At 38.6% G+C, this 18,058-nt stretch overlaps 1 protein-coding gene across 1 annotated transcript; it reads right to left on the bottom strand.

The window, feature by feature from the left end:
• Positions 1–2,166: 2,166 nt before the first annotated feature.
• Positions 2,167–16,234, bottom strand: LOC132554359 (neuronal migration protein doublecortin-like). Its single transcript, XM_060218664.1, has 3 exons — positions 16,106–16,234; positions 3,617–4,363; positions 2,167–2,916 (listed from the first exon to the last, which is right to left on the bottom strand). Exons 1-3 carry the CDS (start codon positions 16,232–16,234, stop codon positions 2,167–2,169), a joined length of 1,626 nt encoding a protein of 541 aa, XP_060074647.1.
• Between the last annotated feature and the right edge of the window lie 1,824 nt (positions 16,235–18,058).

Below are 18,058 nucleotides of genomic sequence, written 5' to 3'. Positions count from 1 at the left end.
AAGTTGTGTTTAATTGATAAAAAATACTGACAGGTCTTTTTTGATTTTACAGATAAAGATTGTTATTGCTATTTCTTGAGAGAAGTTATCAAAATTTATGTTATTAAGAGAAATGTGAGGAAAGAAGAAAAAGGAAGAGGGGGGGGGGGTCAACTTTAATTAACAAATGATGAAGACCAAACAATTGTAGCTGCAACGTATCATTAACATATCTTGTTGACATATCCATTCCTACCAGAGTAGAAATCAGTCTACCACCAGACCACAAATACTACATTAGATAAATTCCCAGACGTCCACTCGTGAACTTTATAAATGGGGTTATCAATGCGGAGGTCTGATCACTTCCTATCGATATAAGGATTCGTCCCCCTAGGGGCCGCGAAGCTGAGATTGGAGTAGACACTTTATGAGGAATGTGAAATGACACGTTATATTAATGTATTGCTGTCAATATTGATATCCATCCAGTGACCGTATCTCCGTTACCTTGTGTTGTCTAAACAATCACATACAATGTATATCATTTGAATACAATGTGATAACTATATAGGATTTCTTGATACTAGAACAAGCACCGACCATATTTCCCGGCGGACTGGCGACAATCATGAATACATCGATCTGTCTCAAGTCATTTTAATAAGAGGAATCTTACCAAGCACTATTCCACACTTAGAGTAACACCAAAGCTTCACTCACATGTCCACAACAAAGTCTTAGAGTAGCACCAAAGCTTCACTCACATGTCCACAACAAAGTCTTGCTTTATTTTCAGGATTATTTACCGTCAGAATTGCTTCGCAAAACGTCTTCCGAAAAGCAAGAGGCTTTATGAATCCCACTCGCAGCCAAGACTTTCGGGATTCCCGCTGTAATTTTCCTCAAAAGAAGGTCCTTTAGGACTATCGTAATATTTTTTTTTCTATTAAATGGCTTTCGGAGTAACCTTTTAACTAACAGCCTCGATATTCCTTGGCCATTCCTGAGAGAAAAATCTTCCAGCTGAGCTTTTCTGAAACCATTCCAAATAAGAATGGTCATGTACCACTATTTGCAAGATTCATCTTCTAAAAAAATTCAGCATACAAATGAAAAAAATACGGTGGACAATCTTTCTGAACGAAACGTTTTAATAGTTATAACATATCATAATTAACAACGACAATATGATGATTACTACCGCCATGGTTACAAAATGTACATTGTATGATATTAATCACAGACGTCGATAACAATACAAAATATTTGTTATAAATTCTACCAAACGAACGATATACACACACATAATAATGGGTTTACAACTAATTTCTAATAGTTCTGTTTTTCTTGGCCTAAGCAAGACAGCTCTTCATGAATCATACCCTATTTTACCACATCGAAAACAGGATTTTTATTTACACCATACTCTTCATGTGTCTTAACTACAACATAAAAGTTTTGTTTTACATATTAGAACAAGAAAGGTTTGTGATAACAAACAAGGATAAATTGTCATTGTCAATGTCATACACTACGATAAATGTGTATGGTCAGCGCCGCAGTGGATACTGCCGACATTCGCTCCCCCGATCGAACCTAAAATATATATGGGACTAATGATAAAAATTCTCCTCTGTTTTTCTGACAATACAAACAAGAGCGAAATCAACACGTTAAAAGAACGTGTTTCCTAATACATACAGCACGGCACGTACCATATGACGACACTGGCGTCGTGACGTCACATCAGGATTTAATGGTCGATACGGGTCGCTGCCTTTTGCTCCTCTCGAGAACGAAATATGCAGATACGGATATACGAAAACATCCGGAGAGGATCACTCAGCTTTGTGTCTTGAAGCTACATGTTGTAAAACACAGTTAAAATAAATGCACTGGTAAACAGTAGTCCTATTTCTGAAATTGACTTTAAAGTATGTCCTCTTTTTACTACTTCGAGAATCTTAATGTGTTAAGAACAACACAAATGTGCTCTACCTGTTTAACCTTGTTTCCACACCATGACTTCCAACGTAGAAAATATATCACAGCTGAGCGTGACGTCATAATATCGCCAATAGCATTATCATGGAAATCAAACAAAATATTATGAAATGTTTTTCTTAATATGACGTCACAAAAATATGTCATGTAATTATGACATCATGATAGGGTGTTATATCATCAGTATTCAGGCGTCACCATCCTCTCCGGCTTCCTGGTTCGGGACGTTTGCGGAAATGGTCCAATATCATCCTCGTCGTCCTCTTCCTCCTCCTCACTGCTAGCTTCACCGTTCCGTTCTCTTTCCATGTCGTCGTCCTTCATATCATTGCCAGGTGACCGATCATAGACGTCTTCTTCTTCCTCTTCCTCCTCGAATCTAGCGTGCCCATTCGGTCGTCCTCGTTCTGGCTGTTGCTGTTGTTCAAAGTTTCTGCCGGGCTTCCGCTGCTCGCTTTCTTCGTATCGCGGCGATGCTTTGTTGATTTTCCTTGGTGGATCTTGCTGCCGCGATGTTCTGACTGGTTTTTGGCGTTCTTCGTCTTCGTACCTGGACTGGTTATTGTATTCTTGGTTCTGTTCGTAACGTGACGTCTCGTTCCCCTTTGTCGGCTTTCGGCGTGGCTCTGTTTCGTATCTGGGCGTCTTGTTCGGTTTCTTAACGTCATTTCGTGCTCTGCCACGTTGCGGTGGACTCACGTTTTCTTTCTGATTTACATCGGTGGAAGGCTCGTTCCGTCGCTTTAATGGTGTTATCTTATTAACCGGCGGCCCTTTCTTACTTTTCCTGACAGGTTCCGGTTCAGGTTCTGACAAGCTGTCTTCGTTTGTATCAGTCACCCCGAGTTCTTCCGGGAACCGTTCTTTCCCACAGACGAAAAAACTGCCATTGACCTTGACCTCTCTGTTCAGCTGGGAGAAACTGTAGATCTGAAACATGAAATGTTATACGATGATGAAAATATCTGATAAAACAGAGAGGGCATCAATAAACCGTTAATATAACATACAGCAGATATCATTACGTTATGTATGAAACCCCAAAAGAGCAATTGGGAAAAACGAAGGACTGATCTTTTGTTTTCTTCGAAAAGATTCTCACTTGTTCGTCAAGACTGCAAAGGATGATACTCGACCGTTCGATTTCTTGGTCAGATACGTAACTGCTAAATAACAATACTCCATTTTAATAATCTGATCGTTTTTTTTATTTCGTTTAAAGATACTCCCCTGTTGGTCTGGTTTCCACTGAGTTTTGCCTTAAAGATGCCTAATGCCCGTGTTTTCTCTGGGATTTATTTTCAAGGTACATACCTCTTGATTGGATGTTCTGGTTTTCAATTGCAGATTATCACCTGTTGCTTCGTCTTCCTCTTGAAGATTAGGGTTTCTACTCGAAGACACTAGCATGTTGGTAAGGTTTTCTATATGACATGTTGTTCATCTGTTGGTCGGACTTGCTACTGGACCTATTGGTCGGGTACTTCTGGAAGAAACTTACCTGTGGATATGGCTTCCTCATGAAGATACAGAACTATTGGACTGGTACCTCTAGAAAGACTTACCTGTTGGTAGAATTTACTCTAGAAGATATTGACCTGTTGGTCGGGTACTTCTGGAAGAAACTTACCTGTTGGAAGGGTTTCCTGGTGGAGAAGATCCCGGTTGCTGGCGGGTACTTCAGCTGGAGCATGGTCCCCATGTCGTCGAGAATTTGTTCGAAGCTTTGTGTTGTGTTGGGATTAAGGATCATTTTCTCCTTGCTGTATCGGTCCGTGTTACTGATGATGGTGAAGGTGACTTGTTTGTTGGGCGCCGTAGAGTTTGGAGTTCTGTTGCTGCTGTCGTTGAACCGCTCGTGTGTAGATCTGCCCTGCTCTCGTGACGACCTGTTAGTGTTGGTAATAAAACTCTTTGTAGGACTGATCGGTTGCTCCATCAACAGATTACACATGACTACATCTTTTTTGAACCGTGCGCCACTTGAAACAATACAGATATCCCCTCGCTCCAGCTCTTTGACTGACTTCACTTCTGTCTCCGTTTTGAGTTTGAAAATGTGCCGGACACCCTTTTTAGTGTCTATTTTGACGTTGAGATATTCATACAGACTTTCAATGGATTTGAACTGACGGTCGTTAATGGAGACGGTCACTCCCCTGTAAAGGCGATCGTCATCTTTGAAGAACTTAACGAGGATCGCACGACCTTTCATCTCGCGATCCTGTAGGGTCGGCGGATCTCCCTCATATCTCTCGTAGCGCGCGCTGGGGTAAGGTGGTTGCTGTACACGGCGGGGAGGGGCCTGCTTGGTGTTTGATTGATGTCTGATCTTAGTCTGGTGAATATATTCATCGCTGTCACTTCCGGGAGATTCCTGAGGGAAAAAAAGAAAACAAGATGTGTTTATAAAACATTCATGTCCCCGGTTGCAAGGAAATTTTGAAGAATGACATTAAAACTGTACTGTGTAAGCCATGTGCTGATTGCATTCACTTTGTGAAACGCTTCATTGACGTACTGATTTTTTATTTTACTTTCAAATTTAGAACAAAGGTCACTGTCAAGGTCATATGGTAAAAATATTGGTACCACCGGAAAGGTCACAAAGAATAGACAGGTCAAATATATAAGCCTTAATTCTTGCAATGCAATAGTTATGGGCAATGCTAATTTGAGAATAGGCAGACAGACAGCACATTAAAAGTAACATTTTAATTCAAATATCCACCCCAGTATTAAGAAACAACGCAGTAGTTTAGAGTACTTGAATAGTGTCGCGGTTAAAAATATACACATGTACATGTATTTGAAGTTCTGATAAAATCATCAGATATATGAAAATTGCGAAATATATATAAAATGACGGGGCTAGTTCATCTCCTTATTTCGATTTTGACATTTCTTTCGATTATTTGTTTTTTATTATTCTCAATCGCCTCCTAGACTTCATAGTTTAGGTCCTCGGCATCACTCACGAGTCCTAGAAGGTAACACAGCTCTATGCTGCAGAATAGTTTACTATATCATGCTACTGTATCTAATTCTAAATCTATGTAAAAAAGTGTTATTGACTTCGTATTATTATGCTGTTATTTAGAATAAACTATGTAGCAAAAAATATCGCTCAAGTTGGTGGCACAAACACGTCCTCTGTACCAGTGGTTATGTCACGGTCCACTAGAGGATAATATGAAACGCTTAATTGAAATTGCTTCATATATGTTTATAGTATATGGTCACAAAAAAAGTGACTGTAGGTGATTCATACAAACTAGCTGGAGTCCATACTCCATAGAATTAGTATGACATCTAGTTAATTAATACCCCTTTTAGACAAATGTGTTATATTCCGTCTAATAAAAGAATGATTGATTTACAAGAATCGGTTTTCTATACGTGTACTTGTGAGAGCCCTTTACGTTCTTCCACAGGGGTTCGCTACACATAAATAACAAAGTATATGTCGTTTAGAGGAGATGAGCATCACTGCATTCTCGATATTCCTAGGGTTACGTTTACTTTCGCTCTCTGCACCCTTTGAACATGTCTTGGTAAAATTGAAGGCACAGGCGAAGTGATTTGGCTAGTTCCAAGGGAAAAACTTACCAATCACAAGTTGCTACGCTCCTTTTGAGTATTACAAAGGAGCGACAATCAACTTGTAAATCATAACAATAGGACGTTATGCGACCTCCAGATCCGTGACATGTACATCACAGGATCAAACAGTTCTTGTCCACAAGTTGTGGCAAATGGAACCTTCAGTTTTGCCATGACATGTTCCATGGGTGCAGAGAGCGAAAGCGATCGTAACCTCTGACGTATCAAGGATCTTGGGTATCGGACAAATTATTCCAAATTATAAGCATTTAATGCCAGAAACAATATCAGTTAAAAAAAACGTATAAGAGAATTTGTACACCGAAAATGTTTTGTTTATTTAACAATTTAATAACATTCTGATTTGTTTCTTATTGTGTCTTACAGTTTTGAATAAGGCTTTATCTTCTCTATCTTGAGGCTTAAAAACAAAATTTTATTTTTTAAAACAGCATAGTTTTGTCGGTTTTGTTTCCAAATATTGTTTACAACGTTTATCAGACAACAAACCTACAACAGAGTAAAAAGCTTTAGCCATAACGCATGTTATTACTGGTAAAAGAACAACAATACACACTAGTACACCAGTAAGAAATATTTGAGTGTCGCTAGGAGACTAGATTATAATACGATCACCTAAATAAATGATGACAAGGTATGTCCAGGTAGACACACAGGTAAATATACAGGTGGCCGATCGATGGCACGGCGTTGATTAATACACAGACAATCGTACTTGGCTCATCACCTGGTCGACTCACCTGTTGGTAAGTATGTCGTATTGATCTTGTGTACGATTGGGGAGGAGGTGGGATGCTGTTCAAGCGCGCGTGACTGCTGATGCCATTATGGCTGATACATGACCATTTCATCCTTATCGGCAATCACGTGATTACATGACTCTTGTAGGGATCTGAGACAGATGTTTCAAATACTATCTGTGACATGATAAGCTGAATTCTAAAATATTTAGAATATTCTTCAGAGAATGAATCGCCAGTCTTCTCCATCACAAATAACCGACGCAAATAGGCAACGTAAGAACAGTTAACTTACGTCACACTCTTCTCCCAGAACCACAAAAAAGAATTTCATTGTGGAGTTAACAAACCGGCATGAACTTTTTATTCATCTGGCAATTAGGGTTAGGGTAATGGCACGACGGTTAGGAACGGACGATACAAAAACAATAAGTGCGTTGGAACGAAGCATTATTGTTTGAGAACGAAATATTATTGTTTGGGATAATATTGCGTGGGCAATGTTGCATTCCCACGAAAGAACATTGCGTTCCCATTCAATATAAAATGCGGCCACAAATTTATAAGTCAACTTTTGTCAGATATTTAAATTATTACGATTATGTCTCGTACTTCAATTAAAAAAACGCACAATGTTATGTTTTAAATTTGAAACACAATGTCCTTCGTTACAGGTTTTTTCTTTCTTTTCTTACATATACAAGAGTACCTACAAAAGAAATACGACGCTAAAACAACGAACATTAACGTTCAGAAATGAAAAGCGACGTGTTTGAAGATTTGAACTAATATCGGAAGTAAATCAACATGGTTTGAAATTTAATTTTCAAACTGGACTGAAAATAAAAGAGTTGATCACGCATTGTTTACAATTGTTCCACACCTAAACACCTTGTCATTTCTCAGAATGACCACTGGATTTGGAATAATTAGTAACCACTGACGATATCTGGCTTCCGGCGTGACTGAAATCCGGTATACTTACGCTAATTATATGGTGGCTACCGTGGTGTGTAGCGTTAGAAACGGACATGTTTATGATAGTTACATGTAAACGATATCCATGTATCATACGGTTACTAATGTGGTAACTAGGGAAAAGATAAGCTCCGTTGGGATAAGGAAAATAAAGAAAATCACACATTTGTCAAACTGGAAGTGTCCTTATGAAATACTACACCGGAAATTATCTGGCATCATTCACTGCAGTAAAATAAAGACTTGTCAAAAAAACTTTGGAACCATTGCTGTGAAAAGGAAACAGACATCCAATCAGAGGAGTGGACTTTTAAGAAAAAAGTTTTTTTATTTTTCTTTTTTTAGAAAAAAGTACCAGCCATCTTAGACGGCCAGTAGTAATATGACTAGAGAGGATATCGGGATGTTACCATGGCGACAAATGGTATATCAAAATTAAAGGAGTATAAATATTATCTACTATCATTTTGAAATCACAGGAGTACATATTTTTATCTTTTTATAGGAAGAAATCCCACGCTCAGCGTAATCACTGATGTAAGCAAACCATGTCAAAAGATCAAGTCGAAATTAAGACCACCTCATTATTAAGACTACTTTTGTCCCGTCCACAAAGTAGTCTTCATAAATGGAAGAATTTGTCTCACTTTTGTATGGGTTGAAATTCAAACTGCAAATTATTTCTGACTGTGTGAAATAGATTGGATAAGATCAGCTGTAGAGAATGTTGGTATACTTAATACCATCTCTCTGTACCTAGTCTAGACCTTAGGGTTAAGGATGTGTCATTGCACTGACGTACTTTTATAGGTTCAAGTATATTTCAGATTCGTTTTACATATTGCCGAACGTGATCACCTAATTATCGAGGGTCTTCAGGCATGCCTGGACGAGTTAGATGTTAGCCAATTAGTAACTCCTTAAGTTATGGCGAATATTGTAGAACGCGCAGAAAATTATATATTTTGTGACCTGATATTTTCCATCCTGTCTGATTAATTGACATACACGCCGTTGATGGCGGATCATTTCTCAAATTCACACGGTTGACTTTAACAATGGCAAATGAATTAACGTTCAAACGATATTTGTCTTTAATTCAATGATTATTCGCTTAATTGATGATACATTATTTGTTGCCATGGTAACACGCCGATAGCGTCTGAAGCCATATAAATTCTGTCAGCGCCAACGGGACGTAGATCCTACAACCGTTTAAGGCAAACAAAAAATCCATTATTTTCCTTCCACCTGGGTATATGATCATCATAACAGACAGCCTTTGAAATTGGACTGCTAATCCATAATTTTTTTATTTTCTGTTTTACGATCGCCTATGGAATATTACCGGTATCTAAAACCAATTTGGCTATCGCCGTATAGACACGTCTCGCATTTCTCTTCGTGATATTGCGGGCGACTTATCGTGCACTATTGGACATGTACTGATCGGCAATTGCCTTTATTTATTATCATATCACGTTATAATCATTTTGGAAATATGTGTTGTATTTTCAAGAGGTTTTCTCTTTCGTTTTGGTGTTTTTAGTGTTTTTTTTCAATTTTTGATAGACTATCATTTCAAATTCTATGTAGATTATCGCTTATTGTCATTTCATGTTTACACTTTGATCTTTGTAATCTTGAAAATGGGGTCAAGGAAACCATTAAGGACATATTTATGAGTCATTCATTAGAGCTTGATATTGTGACCAAATATCAACGTTGTACGTGTAAAATTGCTTGTGCGACCACATGTTCTCCTAACCCCTCAACTCACCATTGTTACCAATGTTCAGACCCCTCAACTCACCATTGTTACTAATGTTCAGGCCCATCAACTCACCATTGTTACTAATGTTAAGACCCCTCAACTCACCATTGTTACCAATATTCAGACCCCTCAACTCACCATCGTTACTAATGTTAAGACCCCTCAACTCACCATTGTTACTAATGTTCAGACCCATCAGCTCACCATTGTTACTAATGTTCAGACCCCTCAACTCACCATTGTTACTAATGAGATGTTCATACCCCTCAACTCACCATTGTTACTCATAAGATATCCAGACCCCTCAACTCATCATTGTTACTAATGAGAATTCCAGGTCCCTCAACTCATCATTGTTACTAATAAGATGTTCAGATCCATCAACTCACCTTTGATACTAATGTTCAGACACCTCAACTCACCATTGTTACTAATGAGATGTTCTGACCCCTCAACTCACCATTGTTACTAATGTTCAGACCTCTCAACTCAACATTGTTACTAATCAAATGTTCAGACCCCTCAACTCACCATTGTTACTAATGAGATGTTCATACCCCTCAACTCGCCATTTACTAATGTTACCCCTCATCACCATTGTTATTAATGTGCAGACCCCTCATTGTTACTAATAAGATATTCAGACACCTAACCTCACCATTGTTACTAATGTTCAGACCCCTCAACTCACCATTGTTACTAATGTTCAGACCCCTCAACTCACCATGTTACTAATGAAATGTTCAGACCCCTCAACTCACCATTGTTATTAATGTGCAGACCCCTCAACTCACCATTGTTACTAATAAGATATTCAGACACCTAACCTCACCATTGTTACTAATGTTCAGACCCCTCAACTCACCATTGTTACTAATGAGATGTTCATACTCCTCAACCCACCATTGTTACTAATGTTCAGACCCCTCAACTCACCATTGTTACTAATGTTCAGACACCTCAACTCACCATTGTTACTAATGAGATGTTCAGACCCCTCAACTCACCATTGTTACTAATGAGATGTTCAGACCCCTCAACTCCATGTTACATTGTTACTAACCATTGTTCAGACCCCTCAACTCACCATTGTTACTAATGAGATGTTCAGACCCCTCAACTCACCCTCTAATGTTCAGACCCCTCAACTCACCATTGTTACTAATGAGATGTTCAACTCACCATTGTTACTACCCCTCAACCTCAACTCATTGTTACTAATGTTCCAGACCCCTCAACTCACCATTGACTAATGTTCAGACCCTCAACTCACCATTGTTACTAATATGTTCAGACACCTCAACTCACCATTGTTACTAATAAGATGTTCAGACCCCTCAACTCACCATTGTTACTAATGTTCAGATGTTACCCCTCAACTCACCATTGTTACTAATGAGATGTTCACCATTGTTACCCCTCAACTCACCATTGTTATTAATGTTCAGACCCTCAACTCACCATTGTTACTAATAAGATGTTCAGACCCCTCAACTCACCATTGTTACTAATGTTCAGACACCTCAACTCACCATTGTTACTAATGAGATGTTCATACCCCTCAACTCACCATTGTTACTCATTGTTACTACCATTGTTACTAATGTTCAGACCCCTCAACTCACCATTGTTACTAATGAGATGTTCATACTCCTCAACTCACCATTGTTACTCAGACCCCTCAACTCAATATTGTTACTAATGAGATGTTCAGACCCCTCAACTCACCATGTTACTAATGAAATGTTCAGGCCCTTCAACTCACCATTGTTAATAATGTTCAGGCCATTGTTGTTCAGACCCCTCAACTCACCATTGTTAATAATGTTCTAATCACAATTGTTACTAATGTTCAGACCCCTCAACTCACCATTGTTACTCATAAGATATCCAGACCCCTCAACTCACCATTGTTACTAATGTTCAGACACCTCAACTCACCATTGTTACTCATAAGATATCAAGACCCCTCAACTCACCATTGTTACTAATGTTCAGACCCCTCAACTCACCATGTTACTAATGAAATGTTCAGACCCCTCAACTCACCATTGTTATTAATGTGCAGACCCCTCAACTCACCATTGTTACTAATAAGATATCCAGACACCTAACTCACAATTGTTACTCACCATTGTTACTAATGAGATGTTCATACCCCTCAACTCGCCATTGTTACTCATAAGATATCCAGACCCCTCAACTCACCATTGTTACTAATGTTCAGACCCCCCAACTCAACATTGTTACTAATCAAATGTTCAGACCCCTCAACTCACCATTGTTACTAATGAGATGTTCATACCCCTCAACTCGCCATTGTTACTCATAAGATATCCAGACCCCTCAACTCACCATTGTTACTAATGTTCCATCACCATGTTACTAATGTTACTCATCAACTCACCATTGTTATTAATGTGCAGACCCCTCAACTCACCATTGTTACTAATAAGATATTCAGACACCTAACCTCACCATTGTTACTAATGTTCAGACCCCTCAACTCACCATTGTTACTAATGAGATGTTCATACTCCTCAACTCACCATTGTTACTACAGACACCTCAACTCACCATTGTTACTAATGAGATGTTCAGACCCCTCAACTCACCATTGTTACTAATGAGATGTTCAGACCCCTCAACTCACCATTGTTACTAATTAGATTTCCAGTCCCCTCAACTCACCATTGTTACTAATGTTCTGACCCCTCAACTCAACATTGTTACTAATGAAATGTTCAGACCCCTCAACTCACCATTGTTAAATAATGTTACAGATATTCAGCCTAATGTTCAGACCCCTCAATACTCACCATTCATATTGTTACTAATGAGATGTTCAGACCCCTCAACTCACCATTGTTACTAATGTTCAGACCCATCAACTCACTCAAATTGTTACTAATGTTCAGACCCCTCAACTCACCATTGTTACTAATGAAATGTTCAGGCCCTTCAACTCACCATTGTTACTAATGTTCAGACCCCTCAACTCACCATGTTACTAATGAAATGCTCAGACCCCTCAACTCACCATTGTTACTCATAAGATATCCAGACCCCTCAACTCACAATTGTTACTAATGTTCAGACCCCTCAACTCACCATTGTTACTCATAAGATATCCAGACCCCTCAACTCACCATTGTTACTAATGTTCAGACACCTCAACTCACCATTGTTACTCATAAGATATCCAGACCCCTCAACTCACCATTGTTACTAATGTTCAGACATCTCAACTCACCATTGTTACTAATAAGAAGTTCAGACCCCTCAACTCACCATTGTAACTAATGTTCAGACACCTCAACTCACCATTGTTACTAATAAGATGTTCAGACCCCTCAACTCACCATTGTTACTAATGTTCAGACACCTCAACTCACCATTGTTACTCATAAGATATCCAGACCCCTCAACTCACCATTGTTACTAATGTTCAGACATCTCAACTCACCATTGTTACTAATAAGAAGTTCAGACCCCTCAACTCACCATTGTAACTAATGTTCAGACACCTCAACTCACCATTGTTACTAATAAGATGTTCAGACCCCTCAACTCACCATTGTTACTAATGTTCAGACACCTCAACTCACCATTGTTACTAATGAGATGTTCATACCCCTCAACTCACCATTGTTACTCATAAGATATCAAGACCTCTCAACTCACCATTGTTACTAATGTTCAGACCCCTCAACTCACCATTGTTACTAATGAGATGTTCATACTCCTCAACTCACCATTGTTACTAATGTTCAGACCCCTCAACTCAATATTGTTATTAATGAGATGTTCAGACCCCTCAACTCACCACGTTACTAATGAAATGTTCAGGCCCTTCAACTCACCATTGTTAATAATGTTCAGGCCAATTATCTCACCATTCATACTAATAAGTTGTTCAGACCCCTCAACTCACCATTGTTAATAATGTTCAGACCCCTCAACTCACAATTGTTACTAATGTTCAGACCCCTCAACTCACCATTGTTACTCATAAGATATCCAGACCCCTCAACTCACCATTGTTACTAATGTTCAGACACCTCAACTCACCATTGTTACTCATAAGATATCAAGACCCCTCAACTCACCATTGTTACTAATGTTCAGACCCCTTAACTCAACATTGTTACTAATGAGATGTTCAGACCCCTAAAGTCACCATGTTACTAATGAAATGTTCAGACCCCTCAACTCACCATTGTTACTAATGTGCAGATCCCTCAACTCACCATTGTAACTAATAAGATATCCAGACACCTAACCTCACAATTGTTACTAATGTTCAGACCCCACAACTCGCCATTATTACTAATGAGATGTTCATACTCCTCAACTCGCCATTGTTACTCATAAGATATCCAGACCCCTCAACTCACCATTGTTACTAATGTTCAGACCCCCCAACTCAACATTGTTACTAATGAGATGTTCAGACCCCTAAAGTCACCATGTTACTAATGAAATGTTCAGACCCCTCAACTCACCATTGTTATTAATGTGCAGACCCCTCAACTCACCATTGTTACTAATAAGATATTCAGACACCTAACCTCACCATTGTTACTAATGTTCAGACCCCTCAACTCACCATTGTTACTAATGAGATGTTCATACTCCTCAAATCACCATTGTTACTAATGTTCAGACCCCTCAACTCAATATTGTTACTAATGAGATGTTCAGACCCCTCAACTCACCATGTTACTAATGAAATGTTCAGGCCCTTCAACTCACCATTGTTAATAATGTTCAGGCCAATTATCTCACCATTCATACTAATAAGATGTTCAGACCCCTCAATTCACCTTTGTTACTAATGTTCAGACCCCTCAACTCACAATTGTTACTAATGTTCAGACCCCTCAACTCACCATTGTTACTAATGAAATGTTCAGGCCCTTCAACTCACCATTGTTACTAATGTTCAGACCCCTCAACTCACCATGTTACTAATGAAATGCTCAGACCCCTCAACTCACCATTGTTACTCATAAGATATCCAGACCCCTCAACTCACAATTGTTACTAATGTTCAGACCCCTCAACTCACCATTGTTACTCATAAGATATCCAGACCCCTCAACTCACCATTGTTACTAATGTTCAGACACCTCAACTCACCATTGTTACTCATAAGATATCCAGACCCCTCAACTCACCATTGTTACTAATGTTCAGACATCTCAACTCACCATTGTTACTAATAAGAAGTTCAGACCCCTCAACTCACCATTGTAACTAATGTTCAGACACCTCAACTCACCATTGTTACTAATAAGATGTTCAGACCCCTCAACTCACCATTGTTACTAATGTTCAGACACCTCAACTCACCATTGTTACTCATAAGATATCCAGACCCCTCAACTCACCATTGTTACTAATGTTCAGACATCTCAACTCACCATTGTTACTAATAAGAAGTTCAGACCCCTCAACTCACCATTGTAACTAATGTTCAGACACCTCAACTCACCATTGTTACTAATGAGATGTTCAGACCCCTCAACTCACCATTGTTACTAATGAGATGTTCATACCCCTCAACTCGCCATTGTTACTCATAAGATATCCAGACCCCTCAACTCACCATTGTTACTAATGTTCAGACCCCTCAACTCACCATTGTTACTAATGAGATGTTCATACTCCTCAACTCACCATTGTTACTAATGTTCAGACCCCTCAACTCAATATTGTTACTAATGAGATGTTCAGACCCCTCAACTCACCACGTTACTAATGAAATGTTCAGGCCCTTCAACTCACCATTGTTAATAATGTTCAGGCCAATTATCTCACCATTCATACTAATAAGTTGTTCAGACCCCTCAACTCACCATTGTTAATAATGTTCAGACCCCTCAACTCACAATTGTTACTAATGTTCAGACCCCTCAACTCACCATTGTTACTCATAAGATATCCAGACCCCTCAACTCACCATTGTTACTAATGTTCAGACACCTCAACTCACCATTGTTACTCATAAGATATCAAGACCCCTCAACTCACCATTGTTACTAATGTTCAGACCCCTTAACTCAACATTGTTACTAATGAGATGTTCAGACCCCTAAAGTCACCATGTTACTAATGAAATGTTCAGACCCCTCAACTCACCATTGTTACTAATGTGCAGATCCCTCAACTCACCATTGTAACTAATAAGATATCCAGACACCTAACCTCACAATTGTTACTAATGTTCAGACCCCACAACTCGCCATTATTACTAATGAGATGTTCATACTCCTCAACTCACCATTGTTACTCATAAGATATCAAAACCCCTCAACTCACCATTGTTACTAATGTTCAGACCCCTCAACTCAACATTGTTACTAATGAGATGTTCAGACCCCTCAACTCACCACGTTACTAATGTTCAGACACCTCAACTCACCATTGTTACTAATTAGATATTCAGACACCTCAACTCACCATTGTTACTAATAAGATGTTTAGTTATTCATTCTGATGAACTGTAACTCTGTCCCTACTAGTATTACATCAGGATATTCGGCACTCTCCTAATATCAATTTTCCTTACCAAACACCGGTGTTAATGTATACATAGTGGCGCAAACATATTTCCTTGAATCCGCACCATACCCACACAAAACTTTAAAAATATGTATCTGTATGAAATTTTAAATGATACCGAAACATTTTTAATTTGCGTATTCTCTAAATCCAATTTTGTCGGGAAATAGTATCAACATTACCAAGATCACTCCTAAAAATGCTGTAAACCGTCAGCTGGTGTTAATGTAAATCAAAATACATACTAATAATAGCATCAATTTTATCACTAATATTACATATTGTAGCCATGAGGTCGCGATAAAATACATGCTTGTTGGTATATTGTTTTCAGGAACTATCAAGTCTAATTTTCTGTAAAGTATCAAATAAATTTCAAATAACAAGGGTTGTGTTGAGATAAGGGGAGAGACTGTCATAACGTATAACGTAGTACCCATATACTTACCGGTCTATGTTGATAGGAGTTGCGAGTCTCGCCCTTCATCTTGCTGTCTGTCTTATCGTCCGTGTGTGGCGATTCCTGTCCGAGTATGTACTCCTGGTCACTCACGAATTCGGACATGTATATTGTCTGTGGTCAGTATACATGTAGACGTGCTCCACGCTGGTCACTCGCTGACTTACTATGAATTTATAATGAATATCTACACAGGCCTCATTAGCGCTAATGTACAGGTGGGCAAGCCGTAAGAACCAGTGGTAAATAATTAACGAGAAGTGGTGTGTTAGGTATACCGCACAGGTATTATAAAGTGTGTAACCTGGTAACCATGTAAGTAAGCTACACAGGTGTGCACGGGTGTGCAAGCTACGCCCACACCAATGTCCAAACCCCGGTTATACTTGGTCATCTTAATGAAGCATCAAGTCAGGGTACGCTCGATCTAATTTGCCGGACACATCATTTCGAATCTTTCTCATTTGACACGCGATATTTGCACGCGAGGACAGGTACGCGTACGACAAAGAGTTAATTTTGTTAGTGATTACGGGTATACAGGTAGCGCACAACTGTATATAAACTTGCTGCATTGAAGCATTGTAAAGATGGGGAGATTTACATGATACAGAAGGGAGAAAGTTGGGACTGGGTTGGGAGTAGAGAGTGCGAACAAAGTAAATAGACCGGTACTGAAGCTTGTCAGAGAGGGGTGGAGGTTGAGTGAGTTGTAAGGGAGGGGCTGTCTGGATGAGGATGAAAACCATCAGTCACACAGATAAGGGGAGGAGCTACGAGAAATTATAATCAATACATATCACTATATTTGGAAAAGAAAATGAAAATGGAATACGGTCAAAAAAAATATATCCAGTTTTATCTATGACTAATCAATAATTCTACTTTTCATTACATGAACTAATCGATGTTAGGACTTTGAAATGGCAATACCCGACAAGTTCGCCGATAAAACAAACATCAACAGGTGTAATAAAACCTATGAAATATTCATACTAGATTTACGTAGTCGGAAAAGGCCTGACATTAAAGCTGCAAGAAACGATTCGCCCATTTCCGGCTAGTATTTTCATATGGCGGGAAAAAACACGAGTGGTGAATTACAGCATGCAATCAGAAAGTCACGTGACATTTCCAACAAGTGCGAAAAATCCATTCTTTCCAGGATGATTAACGCTGGTCCTTAATTTCCCTCATCAAGTTTTAGAGTAAAACAAAAGTTTAGAGGGCTTTCTTTTAAGATTTTTATTCGAATGAAAATAATCTTCAAATCTGCATTCCTTTAGGGTTTTTTTTATTACCACGACTGATAAAAGAAGATGATATGTACATAATTATTTTGAGCCATCTTGTAATGTATATATGCAATTGTTTTTCTTCTAACGGAAATGGCGTTAACAATGTTATTTTAACTTGTGTTCAATTATTTTGCTTAAAGGTAATAAAATATGTTTAAACTAAATAAAAAAAGATGACGATAATGACGAAGGCGTTTTTTTTTCAACATCAAATCCAAATTTGAGTTCATCGTAAAGAAGTCCATTCGTATACCTTCGTTAAGAAAGATGCTAGCGGGTCATAGTCGTGGAAAGTTAAAGACAAATTATAATTTGGAAGAAGACAACTGATAATGAAAGAACATAAGTAATTAAAACACCAAAGAAAACGTTTTCGGTGAGGGTGGCGAGGGAGGGCTCAATTCTTCTTCAAAATATGCACATCGTAATTAGAAATCTATTTATCACTTTTTGTGTCCAATCTTTTTAAGTGGTTAGGTTAAAGTCTGTTCCAAAAGGATTTTTTAAAACTGGAAATGTATTCTTTCTGTGATCGAGTTTGTGATTGTTTACGAACTGTAACCTTGCCGATATATATGTATAGTGCATTTAACTGCTGATTTTTATCAAATAACTTTTTCTTGTAACTACA

The sequence above is a fragment of the Ylistrum balloti genome, unplaced genomic scaffold (assembly GCF_031769215.1).
Source record: "Ylistrum balloti isolate Yb309-2 unplaced genomic scaffold, AGI_CSIRO_Ybal_v1 Utg370398, whole genome shotgun sequence".
In the NCBI taxonomy this organism is placed as follows: domain Eukaryota; kingdom Metazoa; phylum Mollusca; class Bivalvia; order Pectinida; family Pectinidae; genus Ylistrum; species Ylistrum balloti.
This window is presented reverse-complemented; position numbering and strand designations above follow the sequence as displayed.